Source organism: Panthera onca, chromosome B3 (genome assembly GCF_046562875.1).
Source record: "Panthera onca isolate mPanOnc1 chromosome B3, mPanOnc1 haplotype 2, whole genome shotgun sequence".
NCBI lineage: Eukaryota > Metazoa > Chordata > Mammalia > Carnivora > Felidae > Panthera > Panthera onca.
This window is the reverse complement of record NC_138344.1, coordinates 48,537,566-48,558,594: the sequence shown is the minus strand read 5'-3', so window position 1 is coordinate 48,558,594 and position 21,029 is coordinate 48,537,566. Positions and strand designations below refer to the sequence as shown.

At 35.6% G+C, this 21,029-nt stretch overlaps 1 protein-coding gene across 5 annotated transcripts in view; it reads right to left on the bottom strand.

The window, feature by feature from the left end:
- The window catches only part of NEDD4 (NEDD4 E3 ubiquitin protein ligase), a 133,588-nt gene that overhangs the window by 37,143 nt on the left and 75,416 nt on the right, over positions 1-21,029 (bottom strand). For 4 of the 5 annotated variants that reach the window (XM_060618453.3, XM_060618454.3, XM_060618455.3 and 1 more), the window contains 2 exons: positions 2,388-2,438; positions 808-869 (listed from right to left, as the gene is read on the bottom strand). In XM_060618453.3, the coding sequence (XP_060474436.2) occupies positions 808-869; positions 2,388-2,438 (113 nt within the window). Of the gene's footprint in view, positions 1-807; positions 870-2,387; positions 2,439-12,215; positions 12,281-21,029 lie in introns of those variants that run through there. The other variant, XM_078448634.1, reaches the window with a different exon arrangement.

Here is a 21,029-nt window from a genome sequence, read left to right as displayed (position 1 = left end):
ATATTACAAAGAGTAAATTTTTTTAATGAAAAATTTTACTCAGTTCCCATAGTATATTTTTCTAATGTATTTTCTAGTTTAAAAAACATGACAAATACTGTTGTTTTTGCAGATGTACTTCTTTATTTTGACTTTGACCTTTTTGACAGTAAATCAATACATCCTCACTAGATTTTACTTAACTAGGTGGCACAGAATATTAAAAGGAGTTTTTTTTTTTTTTTTTGTAAAGGAGTTTTATTTACAGCTTAAACAAAAATTTTAACAAAACTCAAGTAACTCAGTTTACAAAAATGGAATTATGAACATGCTATTCAGGTTTTAAATTCTAGTCTTTGCTCAAATTATTTTCTCTAAATATCTGAGTTTTCTTAAACACCTGTTTTTATTAAAGTATCAAAACGTGGTTAGGTTTTTCTGAAATTGTTTTTGTGCATATCAAGTTAGATATTGCTTTTGGCTTAATTAATGCTTGTGCTTTTGAAAAGGATAGTATGACAAAATTATATATATTTTAAGATATAAAATAAATAATAAAACAGTAATGACAAATTTCCACTTTCTAGTCTGATAAATATTAGGGGGACAAGTCTTTCCTAAAGGGATATGATCACTTCTCTGTATTTTCAGAATTTTTTATACTGTGCATATATTACTTTTTAATCAGCAATAAAAAGTAAAGCTTTTAAAAATAACATTTAGAAGTAGCTTATTTACAAAGGTTTAAGCTTTGAATCTGCAAAGAGGCTACTACAAGGTATAATAATATTTTAAAAAACATTATGTTATTATTTTATATTTACTGACCTTCTTGGGTGAAGAACAAAATCCTTAAACGTATATGGTCTCTCCATTCTTGGATTTTCTGTCTAGAATAAAACAGTAAGTTTTCAAGATACATCTATAACACCAAAAACATGTACTTTTAAGGAAATATTCATGAACTATGACCTAAGCCTTGGCTGAAGTTAGAAGTGAGAAAAATATAGGTTTAGCTCATTCATTGGTTATATCTGGCACCTTGCTAGTGCTTTCACTTTCCTGAACCCTAGGAATTGCAGTGGGATCACGCCTTAATACCAAATAAGCTGAGCAGGTGCACATAGAGGGAAGAAGTGGTTACAACATAGAGGCCATCCTAGGAGAACAAAAAAGAAAACAGCCTGGAGAGCAAGACTGGATTAAATATATTATTAAAAGCTTGTGATCTCTAAAGACTATAGAGAACCAATAAATATCTCAAAAGACTGATACAGTAAAGAAGCCTTACTTGTCTTTATCAAGTTCAACAGCCCTTTGCTTTTGTTCATTTCTTTGTTACATTTTGCATTAACTACCCATTCAGTCTTGTAACTCTTAAATTCTCATGACATTATTTTCCTTTATCCCCCACCTGTTTCTCCTTGTCTGTCTTCTCTGATAGGCCCACCCTGACTAAGGGTCAATGTTTGGCTTTCAATGCTCTCACCTCTCTTACTTGGACAGCCCATCGTTCTCAGAGATTCTGCTGTCACCTGAATGTGAGAACTCTCACTCCTTCCAGCCTTTCTCTACACAATTGACTTTTGTATTTCTGTCAGCTGCCCACTTTAGGCCTTCCACTTCCCCTGTTATCTGTTGAAATTCATTATGGCCAAAAATAAATCTATCATTTTTCAAAACAAAATGGCTTTTCCTCCTACCTATTCTACTTGAGACACCCCCTTGATGTCCCAAATTCAACCTGTACTATCTTTACTTTCTGTTTATTTTTTTTTTCTCAACCTCCAATGTCAGAAAACTGGCTTAATAATTTTTTATTATGAAATGTGTTCTGAATCTGTTTTCCTCTGTTGTTATATGCTTGGTCCACATTCAGTTTCATGCCCAGACTGTCGTAAATGATCTTAGTTTCTTTCTGCGAGACTAAGCTCTCTCCATTCAGCCGAATGTTTCCAAACTTATTTCCCTGAGACATGATTTCCTGATGTCAACCAACCTCAGCAGCTGTCTATTTCTTATTGGGGTTCATGTAAGGGAGTCTTGAAAATAAAATTAAAATGGAAAACTTAGGAGCTCCTCGGTGGCTCAGTCGGTTAAATGTACGACTCATGACTTTGGCTCAGATCATCATCACCTCTCTCTGCCTGTCATGGGGTTCTCCTCTCTCTCTCTCTCTCTCTCCCTCTCTCTGCCCCTTCCTCGCCTCTCAAAATAAATAAACATTAAAAAAATCCTTAAAAGGGAAAATTGAGATGAGTTTTCAGAAAATAATATGGTCAAGAAATTATAGAAGTATACATTTTACAAATCAAATATTTACATTTATTATATTGTAATATCGTGTATCTGTAAGTATTTATTAGAAAAAAAGAATAAATATAAAAATTAAAATCATCTATACCAACCGGTAATGGATAAAGAGGAACATCCACTTGACCTAGGAAATCATCTCTTGTCTACAAGAAAAAGAATAAAAAATAAGATTAGTAATATGCTCAACATTTTTAGAAATTTTGATGAGCTATTGCCATCATTCATGAAAAAATGTAGAAGCCTTTTTTTGTTGTTTAATCCTATGCCATATAATGTAAAATAAAAGGTAATATGATACAACTTATGGTATATTATAGAATAGAGTATACTAGACTGATCATTTTACAGATAATTATATACTCTGAAAAATTATGAAAACAGCTATTTGAAAGCACTATAGAGTTACTACAAGCAAGCAGAAATTGAAGGGGAGTCAATCTTTGAAAGAAGAAACTGTATTGGGTAGGATTCATATTTACATCGCTTTTCCCCTCCTTGTACTTCACGGTTCATATGGTGGTATGGTTAGAACTCAAACAGACATCTGACATCTTACTCATTTGAGGAAGCTGAAAACCTAGTTTGAGGCTAACAGCATAGCTAGAAAGTGAGAGGGACAATCTCTGAAAGAAAGATGCCACAGAAGTCCCTCTAAATCTATACATGAACTCTACCCAAATTCTTAGCTGATCCCTGAACTGCACGTATGAAAGGCAGTGGCTGGAAGGCTCAGCTAAGTTAACAACTTGCTAGAACAAAAATCAACACTCTCAGGGAAAGATAATAAAATTTACTATCTCAATTATGTACTACATACATTGACCAGTACACAAGTTACTAAACATGCAAAGAAACAGAAAAATGTGATCCAGTATCAAGAGAAAAAGTCAATAAAAACTGACCCCAAGACCAACCAGATCTTGGAATCAGCAGACAGAGAAATTAAAGCAGCTATTATAAAGATGTTCAAGGACTGAAAAGGAAAATAAGATCATAATGAATAACTGGAGGGGAAAATCTCAGTAGTGAAATGGGAACTATAAAACTGAATCAAATGTATATTTTAAAACATATAGAGAACTGAAAAATATAATATCCAAATTAAAGATTACGGGATGGACTTAACATGTGATTGAAGATGACTGGAGAAAAGCTCCATGAATTTTAAGATATGCCAGTAGAATTTATATAAGATGAAAAATAAGGAGGACTTATGGAAAAACTTCAAGCAGTCTCATATATGTGCAACTGGAGTGCCAGAAAAAGAGGAGAGGGAAGGAGGGAGGGAGGGGGAGAGAGAGAGAGAGAGAGAGAGAGAGACAGAGAGGATAGGACAATTGGAGGAAAAGTAGCCAGCTTCCCCAAACATTAAGATGTTAATCTTAGATAACTATAGCGCAATGATTAGAACCAGGAATACTATTTTTTTTAGAGGAAATAGTAACACTTTTATGTATTTAATCTTCTATTCTTAGGTTTTTTAATTGTAAACAAAAACCTATATGCTTAACAATATCTGTCACCTGTAATATTTATTGAAGTATTTAAAGTAACGTGTGAAAAACCCTGACCCTCCAATCCCAGTTCCAGAGTGGACCAGGGTTAACTGTTCAGTAAACTTCTTTCAGACATTTACCTACACACATCCATTCATACACCTTTTTTTTTATTAAGGTACAATAAACATACAGCATTATATTAGTTTCAGGTATACAATATAATGAATCAATGTGTGTATATATTGAAAAACAATCACTACAATAAATCTAACATTTATCACCATACATAGTTTTTTTTTCTTGTGATGGGAACCTGTAAGATTTGCTCTCTTAGAAGATTTATAATATGCAATACAGTATTATTTATAGTTACCATGCTATACATTATACTCCCATGACTAATTTGCTTTATAAATGAAAGTTTATACCTTTTGACTCCCTTTACCTACTTCACCCACCCCAACTCCCTTCCTATGGAAACTGGAAACTACCAACTTGTTCTCTGTAAATTAATTAATTAATTAATTTATTTATTTATTTTAAGATTCCACAAATACGTGAGAGTATATGGTATTTGTCTTTCTCTGTATGACTTATTTCACTTAGCTTAACACCCTCAAGGTCCATCTATGTTGTTGCAAATGGCAAAATTTCATTCTTTTTTATGCTGAATAATATTCCATTGTGTATGTGTATATATATATATATATATATATATATATATATATATGTATACATGTGTGTATATATATATATACATCTCACATCTTCTTTATCCATTCATCCACCGATGGACCCTTACGTTGTTTCTGTGGCTTGGCTATTGTAAATACTGCTATAATGAAATGGAGGTGCAGATATCTTTTTGAGTCAGTACTTTCATTTTCTTTGGGAAAATACCCAGCAGTGAAATTCCTAGATCATATGGCAATTTTATTCTTAATTTTTGAGGAACCTCCACACTGTTTTCCATATTGGCTGTCCCAATTTACATCATCAACAATGCACAAGGGTTTCTTTTCCTACACATCTTCATCAACACTTGTTATTTCCTGTCTTTGTGATAATAACCATTCCGACAGGTGTGTGGTGATATCTGATTGTGGTTTTGATTTGCATTTCCCTCATTATTAGTGATGTTGGGCATCTTTTCATGTGTCTGTCGGCCATTTGTATGTCTTTTTTTTGAAAAATGTCTATTCAGATCTTCTGTTCATTTTTAAAATCAGATTTGTTTTTGTTTTTGTTTGTTTTGCTATTGAATTATAAGAAAACTGGGAAGACTATTAGCTAATCTACAGATCTTACTCAAACTTCACCAATTGTCCCACTAATTTTGGTCCAGGATCTAATTCTGGATCACATACTGCATTTAGTTGTCATGTCTCCTTAATGTTTTTTAATCAGTAAAGTACCTCAGTCTCTTTGTCTTTCATAATCTTGACTCTTATGAAGAGGAATGGCTAGTTACAGAATGTTCATCAGTTTGGGTTTGTGTAATGTTTCTTCATGGTTGAATTTAGATTATGCATTTGGGGAGCAAGAATACCATAAAAGTGATATTGGCATTTTTCTCAGTGCATCCTGTAAGTAATCAATAAACACTGGAATCTTATACATTATGGACAGTTAAGGACCACTAAATATTGGAATAAAATCTGTAACTTGAAAAACAGAGACCTCCCCCCTCCCCCCAAAAAACAGAAATAAAGGAGTCAGATGAATCAGTATCAAGTCATACTGCAAGAGAAATACTTCAGAAAAACCAAAATTAATATTTCAGACATAAGAGATGAAATATCTGACAAACAATAGGAGGTTATAAAAGAAGCACTGAAAGAACAAAAAAAGAGCTGTTGGAAATTAAAAATATAACTGAAATAAAAAATTTCATATAGAGTTGGAAAATGGAGTTAAAGAAATTTCTCATAAAGTAGAATTAAAAGACTACAGGATTCCCAAAATAAGGAAATTACAGGATGAACTTAAGTCCACATCTAATTAACAAACATTCCAGAGAGAAAAAAGAGAAGGGAAGAAATTATCAAAGAAGCATTTTAAGAAACTTCCCTTGAACTTAAGGAAATGAATTTTGGAGTGAAAGTCTCCACTAAGTATTAGGCAAAATGCATGAAGAAAAGATGCACAGCAAAGTACATCAATGTGACATTTCAGAGCACCAGAGATAAAGCAATTCTAAAAGTCTAGAGAGACACAAAACAGATCATACACAAAACTGAAAGACAAGAGAATAATGCCTTCAAAATTGTGGGAGAAAAATATTTCCTACATAGAATTCTATACCCAGCCAAAAGATCTTTAAAAATGAAGGCAGAATAAAGACGTTTTCAGACACTTGATGTTCTTAGTAAGGTAATAGAGGATATACTCCACCAAAATAAGGGAGTATATCATGGTAAGTGAAGATGCAGGAGATTCAAGATGAGAAACAAGAAAAGAGGATCCCCCAAGTCACGAGGAAGGGAACTTTTGAATAACAGTAGTGTAAGATCTACAGAAAAACCAGTACATACTGGTGCAGGAAAGATGGATGGCTATAAAAACAATGCTTCCAGAGGCGCCTGTTGGTTAGGCGCCTGACTTCAGCTCAGGTCATGATCTTGTGGTTCACAAGTTTGAGCCCCACATTGGGAGCTGTCAGCGTGGAGCCTGCTTTGGATCCTCTGCCTCCATCTCTCTCTGTCCCTCCCCTGCTTGATCTCTCTCTCTCTGTCAAAAATAAATAAACATTTTTTAAAAAGGATGCTTCCATGGGGCGCCCGGGTGGCTCAGTCAGTTAAGCATCTGACTTCAGTTCAGGTCATGATCTCATTTGTGAGTTTGTGCCCCACATTGGGCTCTGTGTGTACAGCTGGTAGCCTGGAGCCTGCTTCAGCTTCTGTGTCTCCTTCTTGCTCTCTGCCCCTCCCCGCCTCTCAAAAATAAATTAACATCAAAAAACCTTTTAAAATAAAATAAAATAAAATAAAATAAAATAAAATAAAATAAAATAAAAGGATGCTTCCAGAAGAACGGGAATAACATATCTACCTTATAGGGTTTTGTTAGAATTAAATAAGATAATATACCTTCAGTGCTTTGCATAATAGCCAGCATGCAATACCATCCAATGAATGTTAGCTGTTGTATTTGAAATGCTGGATTCGTTAATGAAGCCCCTGCTCCTTGTCCAGTAAAACAGTCTGTAGACATGTCAGACAGGTATGTAGAATAAAAAAAGCATGGCTGGAGATGGAAGTCTAGCAAATTAGCTTAGTTTAGGGTTCATATTCCTATTAAAACATTTTTTTTAATGTTTTATTTACTTTTGAGAGACAGAGAGAAACACAGCATGTGCAGGGGAGGGGCAGAGAGAGAGGAACACAGAATCCAAAGCAAGCTCCAGGCTCTGAGCTGTCAGCACAGAGCCCAACACGGGGCTTGAACTCACAAACCATGAGATCTGAGCCGAAGTTGGACACTTAATCGACCGAGCCACCGAGGTGCCCCTCATATCCCTATTTTAGAACCTGAGTTGATAACTTTTGAAATGAACAAATTACCTTTTAGTTATACCTTCAAGGCCAACTAGGGTTTGTTCCTGTTTTTATTGCAATTAGATGTTACACTCTGTAAATCTGATGTTTAAGAAGCTATAAATAGTAAGAAAGTAAAATACAACAAAATGTAGTAAAATCCTAACCAGGATGACTGATGAATAAACCATTGTGATTAACTGAATTATCTAATTAACTTAGTTTAGGCTTCACCAGATAAGGAAATAAAGCATTTTTTGGGTTTTTTGTTTTTGTTTTTGTTTTGGTTTTTTTTGGTTCTGTCTTATTGAATAGCCTTGCCCTTATTAAACTGAATAGAGTAAACATCTACCTGTTTGATAATTCATGATCTTGCAGTGCTTCATAAACATGGCTGTGGTCAATTACCACTAGAGTTAACACAGTTATTGAACGGGATTTCTCAACGTGGGCACTATTGACAATATGAGCCAGATAATTTTTTGTTGTGGGGGCTTGTCCTGAGCATTGAAGGATATTTAGCAACATTCTTGGATTCTACCCACTAGATGTCAGTAGCACCCCTCCACTGGTTGTGACAATCAAAAATGTCTCCTGATATTGCCGAATGTCCCCTGGGTGGCAAAATTCTCCCTGGTTGAGAACCACTACTAAAGAGGGTGTAAAACAGAATGTTTCCAACAGTGAGTAAAAGACCCTCCATTTTCAAACAACACCCTCATTGAGATACAATTCACCCACTTAAAGTAAATAATCAGTTTTAGAACATTTTTATCACTCCAAAAAGAAAATCCATACCTATGAGCAGTCACTTCCTCTTTCCTCTCTCTTTTCTTAGCCTTGGCAACCATCAATCTACTTTCTGTCTCCATGGATTTGCCTATACATTTCATATAAAGGGAGTCATATAATATGTGGTCCTTTATGACTGGCTTCTTTCACTTACAATAATGTTTTCAAGGTTCATTCACATTATAGCAAGTATCCATACTTTATTCCTTTTTAATTTCTGAATATTATATTGTATGGATATATTGTATTATTTATCTATCAGTTGATTGACATCTGAATTGTTCCCATTTTTTGGCTATTATTAATAAAGCTGCTATGAACATTCAAGTACAAGTTTTTGTGCTGACATGTTTTCACTGTTCTTGGGTGTACACTTAGGAGTAAAATTGCTGGGTCATATGGTAACTCTGTTCAACATTTTGAGGAACTGCCATACTTTCCAAAGTAACTGCACCATTTTATAATACCACCACCACTGTATGAGGGCTCCAATTTCTCCATATCCTTAATAACACTTATAATTTACCTATCTTTTTGATATAGCCCTCCTAGTCAGTGTTAAGTAGTATTTAACTGTAGTTCTGTTTGCATTTCCCTGATGGCCAAGGATGTTGAACATGTTTTCATGTACTTATGGTGCTCTTTATTTCTCAAAATCTCTTAACTTAGAAATCTTCCCTATAGATTCAATTTCCATTGCAGAGGCAGTGCCTGGTTACGGTGGAACAGATGAAAGAAAACATCTCATTCCATATACTGCTCCATGTTTCTTGTCCATTGACTGTACTTTGTGAACAAAAGCACAGAACAAAAATCCCACATAATGAAAATTTCTCTGTCTCAAGTAATTCTGGTATGTAAAAACACACTTCAAAAATTTCTTGCAACACATCTTCCTTATTTAAAACAAGTGATCTGAAATGAGTTTCTTAACTTCTACTTAACATGAAATGGTCCCAAAGAACTGTATTTCTAATATTAGAAGAGTGAACAAATTTTCCAAACTAAAAATCAATATTCATGGTCTGAGGAGATGGAGAATATGAAAGTGGGAATTATCCTGGAAAGTCAGGGACATATGGTTGCTATAAATATAGGACAATTAGAGGTTCTTTTTCCATTTACAAAGAAAAAGTAATAGTTTTACATTCATTCCTGTGAAGGCGAGTCAGTCTGTGATGTTCATTAATGTTTCTCTAGCCAACCAATTGTTCCAAATTCTGAATATCAAGCATTTCTTTGTGAGAGTTATTTCCTATACTTGAACTGCATGCAGCTTACTCCATAGAGCAAATTTGCATTGGGTAAAATATAAATAATTTAAAAATGCCTGAAATCTGAGTAAGAATTTAGAACAGCAGGTGATTTTAAACAGGACCATCTGTAGTGGGCACAGTTCTGTCAGTAAATACTACCTTTTCTAATATTTTAAAGATATGAATTTCAGTTTCTGAAAACAATTTTTAGAATATGAAAAGAGAAAAATCAAATTGCTGTTTTTGCAAAATTTCAATAATAACTCTAGATGGCTCTAAGTTTAGGAGGACAAACCGCTATTAACTTTAATAAGGCTGTAGAGTGGTTGAATTTCTGCTTTAAGAGAACCCAATGTTACCAAAAAAATCAGAAATTTAAAAAGAAGTTAGTGTCATAGCTTTGAAGAATACTTGCCTTTAAAAAGTTTCCATTAAATTGGAGTTACAAACCATTTCCCAGGGCAATTCTACTGTATAAAGCAAAATAATAAAGAAAGAATCATCTCCTCACAATCAAAGCCAAACATAGCCAAAGGTTTTTGCTATAATATCCAACTTTTAATTTCAATCATGTTGTTTAATCAGTGAAAATGAATTTTAGCATAAGAGACTCTTAAAAACCGAGAACAAACTGAGGGTTGATGGGGGGTGGGAGGGAGGGGAGGGTGGGTGATGGGTATTGAGGAGGGCACCTTTTGGGATGAGCACTGGGTATTGTATGGAAACCAATTTGACAATAAATTTCATATATTGAAAAAAAAGACATCAGGTTTGAAAAAAAAGAAAATGAATTTTAAACACGAATAAAAATAATTTTATATATGAAGGACTTTATAAGTTAAATATAGCATAGTTTTAGTTTTCAGACTTAGCTATCAGCACTTTTTTTTAATCAAGATGATTTTTTAAAGTAATTTTAGCAATGCCTATCAACATATTACCAGCATTCTTCATGGAGCTAGAATAAACAACCCTAAAATTTGTACAGAACCAGAAAAGACCCCAAATGGCCAAAGCAATCTTGGAAAAGAAAACCAAAGCTGGAGGCTTCACAATTCCGGACTTCAAGCTGTATTACAAAGCTGTGGTCATCAAGACACTATAGTACTGGCACAAAAACAGACACTTAGATCAATGGGACAGAATAGAGAAGCCAGAAATGGACCCACAAACATATGGCCAACGAATCTTTGACAAAGCAGGAAGGAATATCCAATGGAATAAAGACAGTCTCCTCAGCAAATGGTGCTGGGAAAACTGGACAGCAACATGCAGAAAAATGAACCTGGACCACTTTCTTACACCAAACACAAAAATAAACTCAAAATGGATGAAAGACCTAAACTTAAAGCAGGAAGCCATCAAAATCCTAGAGAAAGCAGGCAAAAACTCTTTGACCTCAGCTACAGCACTTCTTGCTCAACAGGTCTCTGGAGGCAAGGGAAACAATAGCAAAAATGAACTATTGGGACCTCATCAAAATAAAAAGCTTCTGCACAGCAAAGGAAACAATCAGCAAAACTAAAAGTCAACGACAGAACGTTAGAAGATATTTGCAAATGACATTTCAGATAAAGGGTTAGTATCCAAAATCTATAAAGAACTTATCAAACTCAACACCCAAAATGCAAATAATCCAGTGAACAAATGGGAAAAAGACATGAATAGACACTTCCTCCAAAGAAGACATCCAGATGGCCAACCAACACATGAAAAAATGCTCAACATCACTCATCATCAGGGAAATACAAATCAAAACCACAATGAGATACCACCTCACACCTGTCAGAATAGTTAACATTAACAACTCAGGCAAACAGATGTTGGCGAGGATGTGGAGAAAGGATCTCTTTTGCATTGCTGGTGGGAATGCAAACTGGTGCAGCCACTCTGGAAAACAGTATGGAGTTTTCTCAAAAAATTAAAAATAGAACTACCCTACAACCCAGCAATTGCACTACTAGGTATTTATCCAAGGGATACAGGTGTGCTGTTTCAAAGGGGCACATGCACCTCAATGTTTATAGCAGTGTTATTGACAATAGCCAAAGTATGGAAAGAGCCCAAGCGTCCATCAACGGAGGAATGGATAAAGAAGATGTGGTATATATATGCAATGGAGTATTACTGGGCAATCAAAAAGAATAAAAGCTTGCCATTTGCAACTACGTGGATGGAACTAGAGGGTATTAGGCTAAGTGAAATTAGTCAGAGAAAGACAAATATCATATGACTTCACTCATATGAGGAATTTAAGATACAAAACAGATGAACATAAGGGAAGGGAAGCAAAAATAATATAAAAACAGGTAGGGGGACAAAACATATGAGACTCTTAAATATGGAGAACAAACAGAGGGTTAGTATGTAACCCTGTAAGTATGATTTTCATTTTGTGTAATTAATAAAGACTACAGTAGATTATTCTGAACTAATCTGAAGTGGACACAGACCTCAGTGACTGATTGGATGTTACAGAAGGGAACTGTGTCCTGAGTAAGCCAAAACCACATATACATTTTCTAAGACAAGATCAAAGATTCAAGATCAAAAGTGTGCATTTGAGTCAATATTTTATTTGGTGCCCATAACTACTTTCTTCACACAGCTATAGTCAAACTGTCGCTATGCAAATGTCATTCCTCTGTATAGATCACTGCAACTCTAAAAAAATGAATTGGGGTGCAAAAGAGAAACAAAAATTCATAACTACAAAAATGTTCAAAGTGTTGTTAACCATATTATTTAAATTAAGCGAAATGATCAAGAGATATTCCAGGGATCATAAAAGATGAAAGTAAAAAGAGGTGAAGCTGAGACAATAAAAGTGAAATTACCTAAAACCTCTTTCTCTGAAGTAGAATTTAAACTTTCTTTCTATTATTTATGTTAAGATGATAAACATTTTCTTGACTTGAACTCATGAAAAGTTGACATCTTGACAGCGTATTAGCACATGTGAACATCTGAGAAAAAAAAGTAAAATTTTTATGAATGGGCTCATTTATAGCATATAAAAAATAAGGGACCATATATCTTCTGCTTCCAAAATTTTATAAAAACTCTCATTTTTAATGAACATCCTTTCTCTAAAAATCCATACTACGTGGACCCAGACATCCTAGATGTTATATATTTTTTAAAAATCATAAAAATGACTCTGGCTTAACTATTTTCTAACATATGCAAATCTTATTAACTAAAACTGCATTTACATAGCTTCTACTTTTCCTACTTTCATACCGACTCACTCTGTACTATGACCTGCTTTTTTTAAAAGTTTTTCTGGAAGTTCAAGATTTATTGATTCAATCTTTTCAGTATGTTGAGGGGGAAATGGTGTTAGCTAAACAAACAGTATAATCTGATCTATGCTATAAAACCATAGTGCTATGGAAACTGGATGTCTTTGCTTAAAGCAAACATTCAGCGTCCCACGCTTGTGATCTAGTTGGCCAGCCAGCCAAGCCTGTCTGGTAGATTTAACTATGAGACACAAACTGTACTTGTTCTTTGACAATAGCTTCATACTGCTTGAAAATTTGAGTACATGTGTTCTACAGCCTTTAGCAACTCTCCCATTTTTAAAAGGATTTTTACCTAATAGACGGCAGTAGGGAGTCAGGAGAAGCCACTGTCTAAATCAGTTTCGGTTTGAACTATCCGCCTCTGAATTCCAGTTTCTTTGGAGGTCTCAACTTGATAATCATCACAGATTGTGAAAACTGATGATTTACCTCGACACGGTCCTCTACTTTTACATGCTTTAAAATTTAGCTTATTATTTACTGTGAGAGTTTTCAAATGAAAACCATTTTTTGAAAATATGCTACAGAAATCAAGGGCTCTAAAGCAGACAAGGAGGAACAGGAATCAGACTGTTTTATTAAACATGAATAGGATTTTATAATAATTTTCAAAATTAAGCCTCAATGTAGCCAACATACTTTTATAAGCAATTTATATTGTATGCCCCTAAACCAAAGGACTATAGAAGATGAGAAGAAAGTTTTGCATTTATTACAACTCCCTCCCCCGACGACTTCACAAAGGTGAAGGGCTCATCAAATTTCTCCATTGTTTCAAATTTATATTTCCAACCAAAGGAAAATTACAAGAGGACTAAATGTATAAAGTTATAATTTAACCAAGAAATACCTACCACTAGGTAACTGATAAAAGGGACAAGGCTCTTCTTTCCAGAGAGAAAAATATTCATTTCTTGATTGAAAATAAACAGATACAGAGATTCATTCTTCTGAGCTCCAATATAATATGTTACTAGTGGTTTTTTTTTTTTTTTCTTTCTTTCTAGGAATGTCTGCCAAGCTATTAGGGAAAGAAAAAAAATAAACTTTTGAAGAGATCAAAGCTATCTCTGGGGAATTCTATCTGTAGTCTAAATGAGAAATCAGTAGATAGCTTCCACTGTTGAGAAAGATCTAGTGACTTTAATCCAAAGAAACCAAAGAGCTGTGTAAAATCTCAGATATTTAATTTAAAAACAAGTAAGTGTGAGAAGATGAACTAAAATCATCACTTTAAAATGGATAAAGGGAAGCTGTGGAAGCTGGGGAAATCGTCCAGAGGCTTCTGCTTCCACCCTTAATCTAGAGTTTCAAAGATTCAAGTTGAGTTAGTCCACTCAAGTGGTTGTCAAACTTCTGGGTAGGGACTGAGAATTTGCAGTTCTTACAAGCCCTCAAGTGGTAACTCTTGCTGCTGATCCAGTAGTCCCACATCTCTATTCAATTCAATTTCTAAAGAAAACCAGGAAGAGTAAACAATGATAACAGCTAAAGAAGCATGAGCAGGGCATCTAAATGTATCTATTTATTCTCCTATTTGCAAATGGTTTGCTAGTTTCAAGATAACACAATGTAAATTAAGACACTTCAAGATAACAACAGAATCCCTCTAAAAGAAACAAAAGGAGGGGTGCCTAAGTGGCTCAGTCAGTTAAGTGTCTGACTTCAGCTCAGGTCACGATCTCATGGTTCGTGGGTTCAAGCCCAGAGTTGGGCCCCAGAAACTGCTTTGGATTCTGTGTCTCCCGCTCTCTGTCTGCTTCTCCCCACTCACATTCTGTCCCTCTCTCTCAAAAATAAATAAGCATTAAAAACATTTTTTTTTAAGTTTTAAAAGAAGAAAAAGGAGTCAGGTACTTGCATTTCTTTTTAGCTTAAATTGCAAAAAATAAAAACATATTTTCTAATTATAACAATCCTCTTTTCAAAACTTTTGAATAAACATCATTTCCCCAGTGTGTTCTGAAGAAATCATAGATCTGTTGGATACCAAAAGAGTTCAAGTTGGTCTCACAATTGGGAAACATTTAGTTAAACAAAATTCAGAAGTTTATCTCCTGTAGGACCTTAGGAACTTAACTTTCCTAGTGTGCACTGTGACATTCTAAGAGTATAGCATGTGGCATTTTATAAACTTATTTCTCAACGGGATGAGGTATCTTACAAACTGGTGAGGAACACATTTCAGAAATATTGGCCCAGAGGAAAAACTATAAATTCCTTAGTATGTGATGCTAGGCCTTCTACATTTGCTTTTCTAATTGACCTTGCAGCTTCATCTATTAATATAAGCCTACCCAGTAGAGTACTATGCTTTTGCTGAACAAACCCTAGATTTTGCCCTCTCAAACTCACTTATGCTTCCTGGTAAGTTTTTCTCTCTCTGCCTGTGTAACTTCTACTTATGAGGCATAGCTCAATGCCATTTTATTTATTTTTATTATTTTTTAAAATTTTGTTATTTTTCTTTATTTTTGAGAGGCAGAGAGAGAAAGAGCACATGTGGGGGAGGGGCAGAGAGAGAGGGAGACACAGAATCCGAAGCAGGCTCCAGGCTCTGAGCTGTCCGCACAGAGCCTGATGTGGGGCCCCAACTCACAAACTGCGAGATCATGACCTGAGCCGAAGTCGGACGCTCAACCGACTGAGCCACCCAGGCGCCCCTCAATGCCATTTTAATGGAACTTTTCTTGGTGAGACTAAATTGTTAATTTCCTCCTCTGTAATTCTTCTTCACCTTGTATCTTTTAACATATGTATAATAGTTCTCTTCTACTCCAAAAAAAGTATTAAATCATTTTTTAAAAAATTTGAAATGGCCTGACTTACTGGAATAAATCATCTTTGTATCAATCCCTCTTTTATAAAAACTAGCTATTTAGACACAGGAAGTACTCTATGACGTTGAGAGAACTTAGCAGGAAGAAAAGAGTAATAGTTCTAGCATTAGGAAACCAAAGCAGCAATGTTACAGGAAATGCTACAACACCAAAAGAAGATGGTATCAGATTTCCCTTTTTAGGCAATGGACTAAGTCCTGCTTGCCCATTTCAAGAGGGTATGTTGGACATTGTTGGAACAAAAATCAAAAGGGTTTAAATGATCTGCTCAACTCCCTGCAATCTGACTGCCTTCTTCAACCTGGACTTGAATTTAGTTTTCTGCCACCAGTGTGATAACCTGGTAATGTTTGGGCTCCAGATTAGTTTATTGATTCCTTGCCCATGTTTCTCACTGCTTTGATGATGGTTATCTTCCTGGATCATTTAATGGCTTTCCAGACTCAGAAAAAAGCTTTTCAGCCAGTTTTCTTTGAGTTGTAAGAGGCGTCTTCCTTATGAAGGAGTAGTATGAACTCTTCCCTGCATTGTCTCTAGTCTTCCCCATCCATTCCTGACCTTTTCTGCCTTCTAGTGACCAGGAACCACTCCTATCCTTGGCATATGGAATCCACCACTTGCAATGTGCACACCGTTGGTAAAGTTTGACAAACAGAATATTTTGCATGAATCTATTATTCAAGTGCCATGAGATTACAATACTGACTTCCTATCAATACTACCCCCAAAGTAAAAAAACACATCCATGAGGTGAAATCCACACCTCATGTAGATTTCGATTCAGATAAAACTACCCCATTTAATAGTTTAAATATAATCTAAGAATGTTTTAAAAATGTTTAAAAGGAAGATTAAAAACAATTCCCAAGTTTTGTCATATTGTGCAGGGCCTACCAATGCCTTGCTCATAGTAGGAAGTCATTATTTAGCTCATTGTTTGGTCAGTTGATCCAGATTTTAGTTTAGTCATCTTTAAAGGTAACTGAATCTGAAATCTAAAAACCACTGAACTTCATACTAAATATGTTTCTTCAGTGTATTAAACAGCAGCTAGCGTTAGTGGGTCTGGAGAACACCAATGACAATTCAGGATTTACCAAAGATTTCTGACTACTTGAATGAGGTGACCCTCCTGCAAACTCTCTTGACTCAAGGCATTTCAATCATTTCAACTCTCTGATCCTTAATTAATTTAAAACCATTTTACATATGCTCTTTGCCTTCCTTGCTTAGGCTGGCCCATCAAAAGTTGGGATGGTATGTTCTATTTTTTTGTATTTCACAACAAAAAAATATTTTAAAAACAAAATTTGCTTGCTGGAGTTTCGATAGTATTTTCCCTAGTCAACAAATAGTATTAAGCAGAAACAAGGCACAGAGACTGGCAAATACTTTCAAAGATTTATTGTCAATAAAATGAATACATTAAGAGAAGACCTGAAGGCACTGGCTAAAGAATATCTCTAAACAACAAAGAAAATAACTTATTATCAAAAGATTCCCAAAGCATTTTTCTTCTTCTCCTCCTCCTTTTCCTTCCCTCTCCCCCTCCTCCTCTTTGTTCTTCTTCATTGTTTGTAAACCTTGGTCCAAGACACTTTCATAGTAGTAGAAATAAATGTTCTCTCTAACAACTTTTACCTTTTGAAATAATCTCTTTGAAGGTTTTAGAAAAACTTTCAGAAGTAGAAAGTGATTATTCTTAGGATTTGCTTACCTGATTATTTGATCAAGGGTAAATTGAGCTGATCTATAAACAGTTTTTAAAGTTTCCTCTGGGGTTTAAAATTCATATAATTTTTATTGAAGAATATAATGTATCAATGAAAACGAGGTAGGGGGAAGGATGTGGGTTACCGTTGTTTAAGAAAATAAGAACTTAATGGATTCCTTTAAAACCAAAATTTTCTTGCTTAAATAGCAGGTACCAGTGGAAAAAAATAAGGTCACTGAGATGTGGCTCCACTCCTTCAGCCATCACAGATACCAAGCACTGTTGCTTTAGGCACTTTCCTCAATAGACTGGAACACTGTCAAAATTATAGGGGTATCAATGGCTTGAGGCTCATAATGTAACATTCTAGAGAAACCTTGTCCAATAGAACTTTCTGCCACAATGGAAATATTATATACCTGAGCTGACCAATGCAATAGCCATGGTCACTTGCGGCCAATCACCATTTGAAACGTGTCTAGTACAGATGAGGTTCTGAATTTTAAAATTTTATTTAATTTAAATTAATTTAAAACTCCATAGCCACATGTGGTTACTCACCACTGTACTGGATTGTGGAGTTCTTGAAAATTTTTTTTTAGTAAAACAGTAGTTCTTAGTTTTAAGCTTTTAATTTTAGTTCTTGTCCTGTAATTCAGACATGTCTCCAGAGCTAACAAACTACCCCACCATACTGTATTTGGATTCATAACTATATATATTTTTTAATTAGGTTGGTTTATCATACCTAAGGAAAGGTTGAGTTAAACTTTGTAAGTATGCTACTGGAAAATAAGTCTCCTTAAGAAAAGAAGGAGAAACTGTAGCCCAGTGGGGCACAGTAGTACCCCAAAGTGACAGTGAGTGTAACTAGAAAGGTAGCAATAGCAATCAATGCTCAACTGGACTCGGTTTGTTCAAGAGTGCAAGGTAGCCATCTGTTGGGAATCCCAGAAATACTGAAGAGTACTTTACAGCTGCCTGGGATCTTTTCTGGGCAGAAGAGAAGGGCTAAATCAATGAAATTTGGGTACCTGTAGTCTGGTGAATTTTTTTTTTTATGTTTATTTTTGAGAGAGAGAGAAGGAGCATGTACATGTGCACACATGAGCAGGGGAGGGGCAGAGAAAGAGGAGGACAGAAGATCCCAAGAGGGCTCCACACAGAAATCAGCAGGCCCAATGTGGGGCTCAAACTCACAAACCGTGAGATCATGACCTGAGCCGAAGTTGGATGCTTAACAGACTGAGCCACCTAGGTGCCCCAAGTCTGGTGAATCTTGAGAAAACTTAGGTTGTGTGTATTGAGTACACAGATTTGATAGGTGTCTATCAGTATATTTCAGCAGTTTTACCACCTGTCTGATAAAATTTACAAATTAAAATCCAGGAAAATATCCAAATTAATTTTAGAGGTTAAAAAAATCCTGAGTCAAATACACATTTTCTTTCAGTAAATGGAAGGATAACTATAAGAAAGATATTTTTAAAAACCCACCAGGTGCACAAATTGTTTATATGAATGATAGAAAATTGAGTTTTTATGTATATTACAAAGACAGTAACTATATATAGTAAAACCTTGGTTTGCAAGCATAATTTGTTCCGGAAACATGCTTGTAATCCAAAGCACTTGTATATCAAAGAAAATTTTGGATTGTTGTATTTTCATTTTCATTTGTTTCCATATATTTTTTAATTTCTTCTCTAATTGCCTGGTTGACCCATTCATTCTTTAGTAGGGTGTTCTTTAACCTCCATGCTTTGGGAGGTTTTCCAGACTTTTTCCTGTGGTTGATTTCAAGTTCCATAGCATTGTGGTCTGAAAGTGTGCACGGTATGATTTCAATTCTTTTATACTTATGAAGGGCTGTTTTGTGACCCACTATATGATCTATCTTGGAGAACATTCCATGTGCACTCGAGAAGAAGGTATATTCTGTTGCTTTGGGATGCAGAATTCTAAATATATCTGTCAAGTCCATCTGATCCAATGTACCATTCAGGGCCCTTGTTTCTTTATTGATCCTGTGTCTAGATAATCTATCCATTACTGAAAGTGGAGTATTAAAGTCTCCTGCAATTACCACATTCTTACCAATAAGGTTGCTTATGTTTGTGATTAATTGTTTTATATATTTGGGTGTCTCTGGATTCAGGGCATAGACATTTATAATTGTTAGCTCTTCCTGATGGATAGACCCTGTAATTATTATATAATGCCCTTCTTCATTTCTTGTTACAACCTTTAATTTAAAGTCAAGTTTGTCTGATTAAGTATGGCTACTCCAGCTTTCTTTTGACTTCCAGTAGCATGATAGATAGTTCTCCATCCCCTCACTTTCAATCTGAAGGTGTCTTCAGGTCTAAAATGAATCTCTTGTAAACAGCAAATAGATGGGTCTTGTTTTTTTATCCATTCTGATACCCTATGTCTTTTGGTTGGAGCATTTAGTCCATTTACCTTCAGTGTTATTATTGAAAGATGTGGGTTTAGAGTCATTGTGTGTCTGTAGGTTTCATGCTTGTAGTGATGTCTCTGGTACTTTGTGGTCCCTGCAACATTTCACTCACAGAATCCCCCTTAGGATCTCTTGTAGGGCTGGTTTAGTGTTGCTGAATTCCTTCAGTTTTTGTTTGGGAAGACTTTTATCTCTCCTTCTATTCTGAATGACAGACTTGCTGGATAAAGGATTCTCAGCTGCAGATTTTTCCTGTTCATCACATTGAAGATTTCCTGCCATTCCTTTCTAGCCTGCCAAGTTTCAGTAGATAGATCTGCCACTAGTCTTATGGGTCTCCCTTTATAAAGAGTTAGAGACTGTTTATTCCTAGCTGCTTTCAGAATTCTCTCTTTATCCTTGTATTTTGCCAGTTTCACTATGATATGTTGTGCAGAAGATCGATTCAAGTTACATCTGAAGGGAGTTTTCTGTGCCTCTTGGATTTCAATGCCTTTTTCCTTCCCCAGATCAAGGAAGTTCTCAGCTATGATTTGTTCAAGTACACCTTCAGCCCCTTTCTCTCTCTCTTCCTCTTCTGGAATTCCTATAGTACGGATATTGTTCCGTTTGATCGCATCACTTAGTTCTCTAATTCTCCCCTCATACTCCTGGATTTTTTTAATCTCTCTTTTTCTCAGCTTCCTCTTTTTCCATAATTTTATCTTCTAATTCACCTATTCTCTCCTCTGCCTCTTTAATCCGAGCTGTGGTTGCCTCCATTTTATTTTACATCTCATTCGTAGCATTTTTAAGTTCACCATGACTGTTTTTTAGTCCCTTGATCTCTGTAGCAATAGATTCTCTGCCGTCCTCTATACTTTTTTCAAGTCCAGCGATTAATTTTATGACTATTATTCTAAATTCTTGTTCCGTTATATTGCTTAAATCATTTTTGATCAATTTGTTAGCTGTCACTACTTCCTGGAGGAGAGTTCTTCCATTTTGTCACTTTGGGTAGTCCCTGTGGTGGCGCCCAACTGCAGGGCACTTCCCCTGTGCTGTCTGGAGTAACTTGTGTTGGTGGGCGGGGCTGCAGTCAGACCCAATGTCTGCCCCCAGCCCACCGCTGGGGCCACAATCAGACTGGTATGTACCTTATCTTCCCATCTCCCAGGGGCAGGACTCACTGTGGAGTGGTATGGCCCCTGTCTGGGCTACTTGCACACTGCCAGGCTTGTGGTGCTTCTTCTATGGGATTTGGCATATTAGGCGGGGTGGATCCGCAAGATGCACAGGGGTGGGAGGGGCAGGCTTAGCTGCTTTGCTGTGGGTGGTCCCCTGTGGGA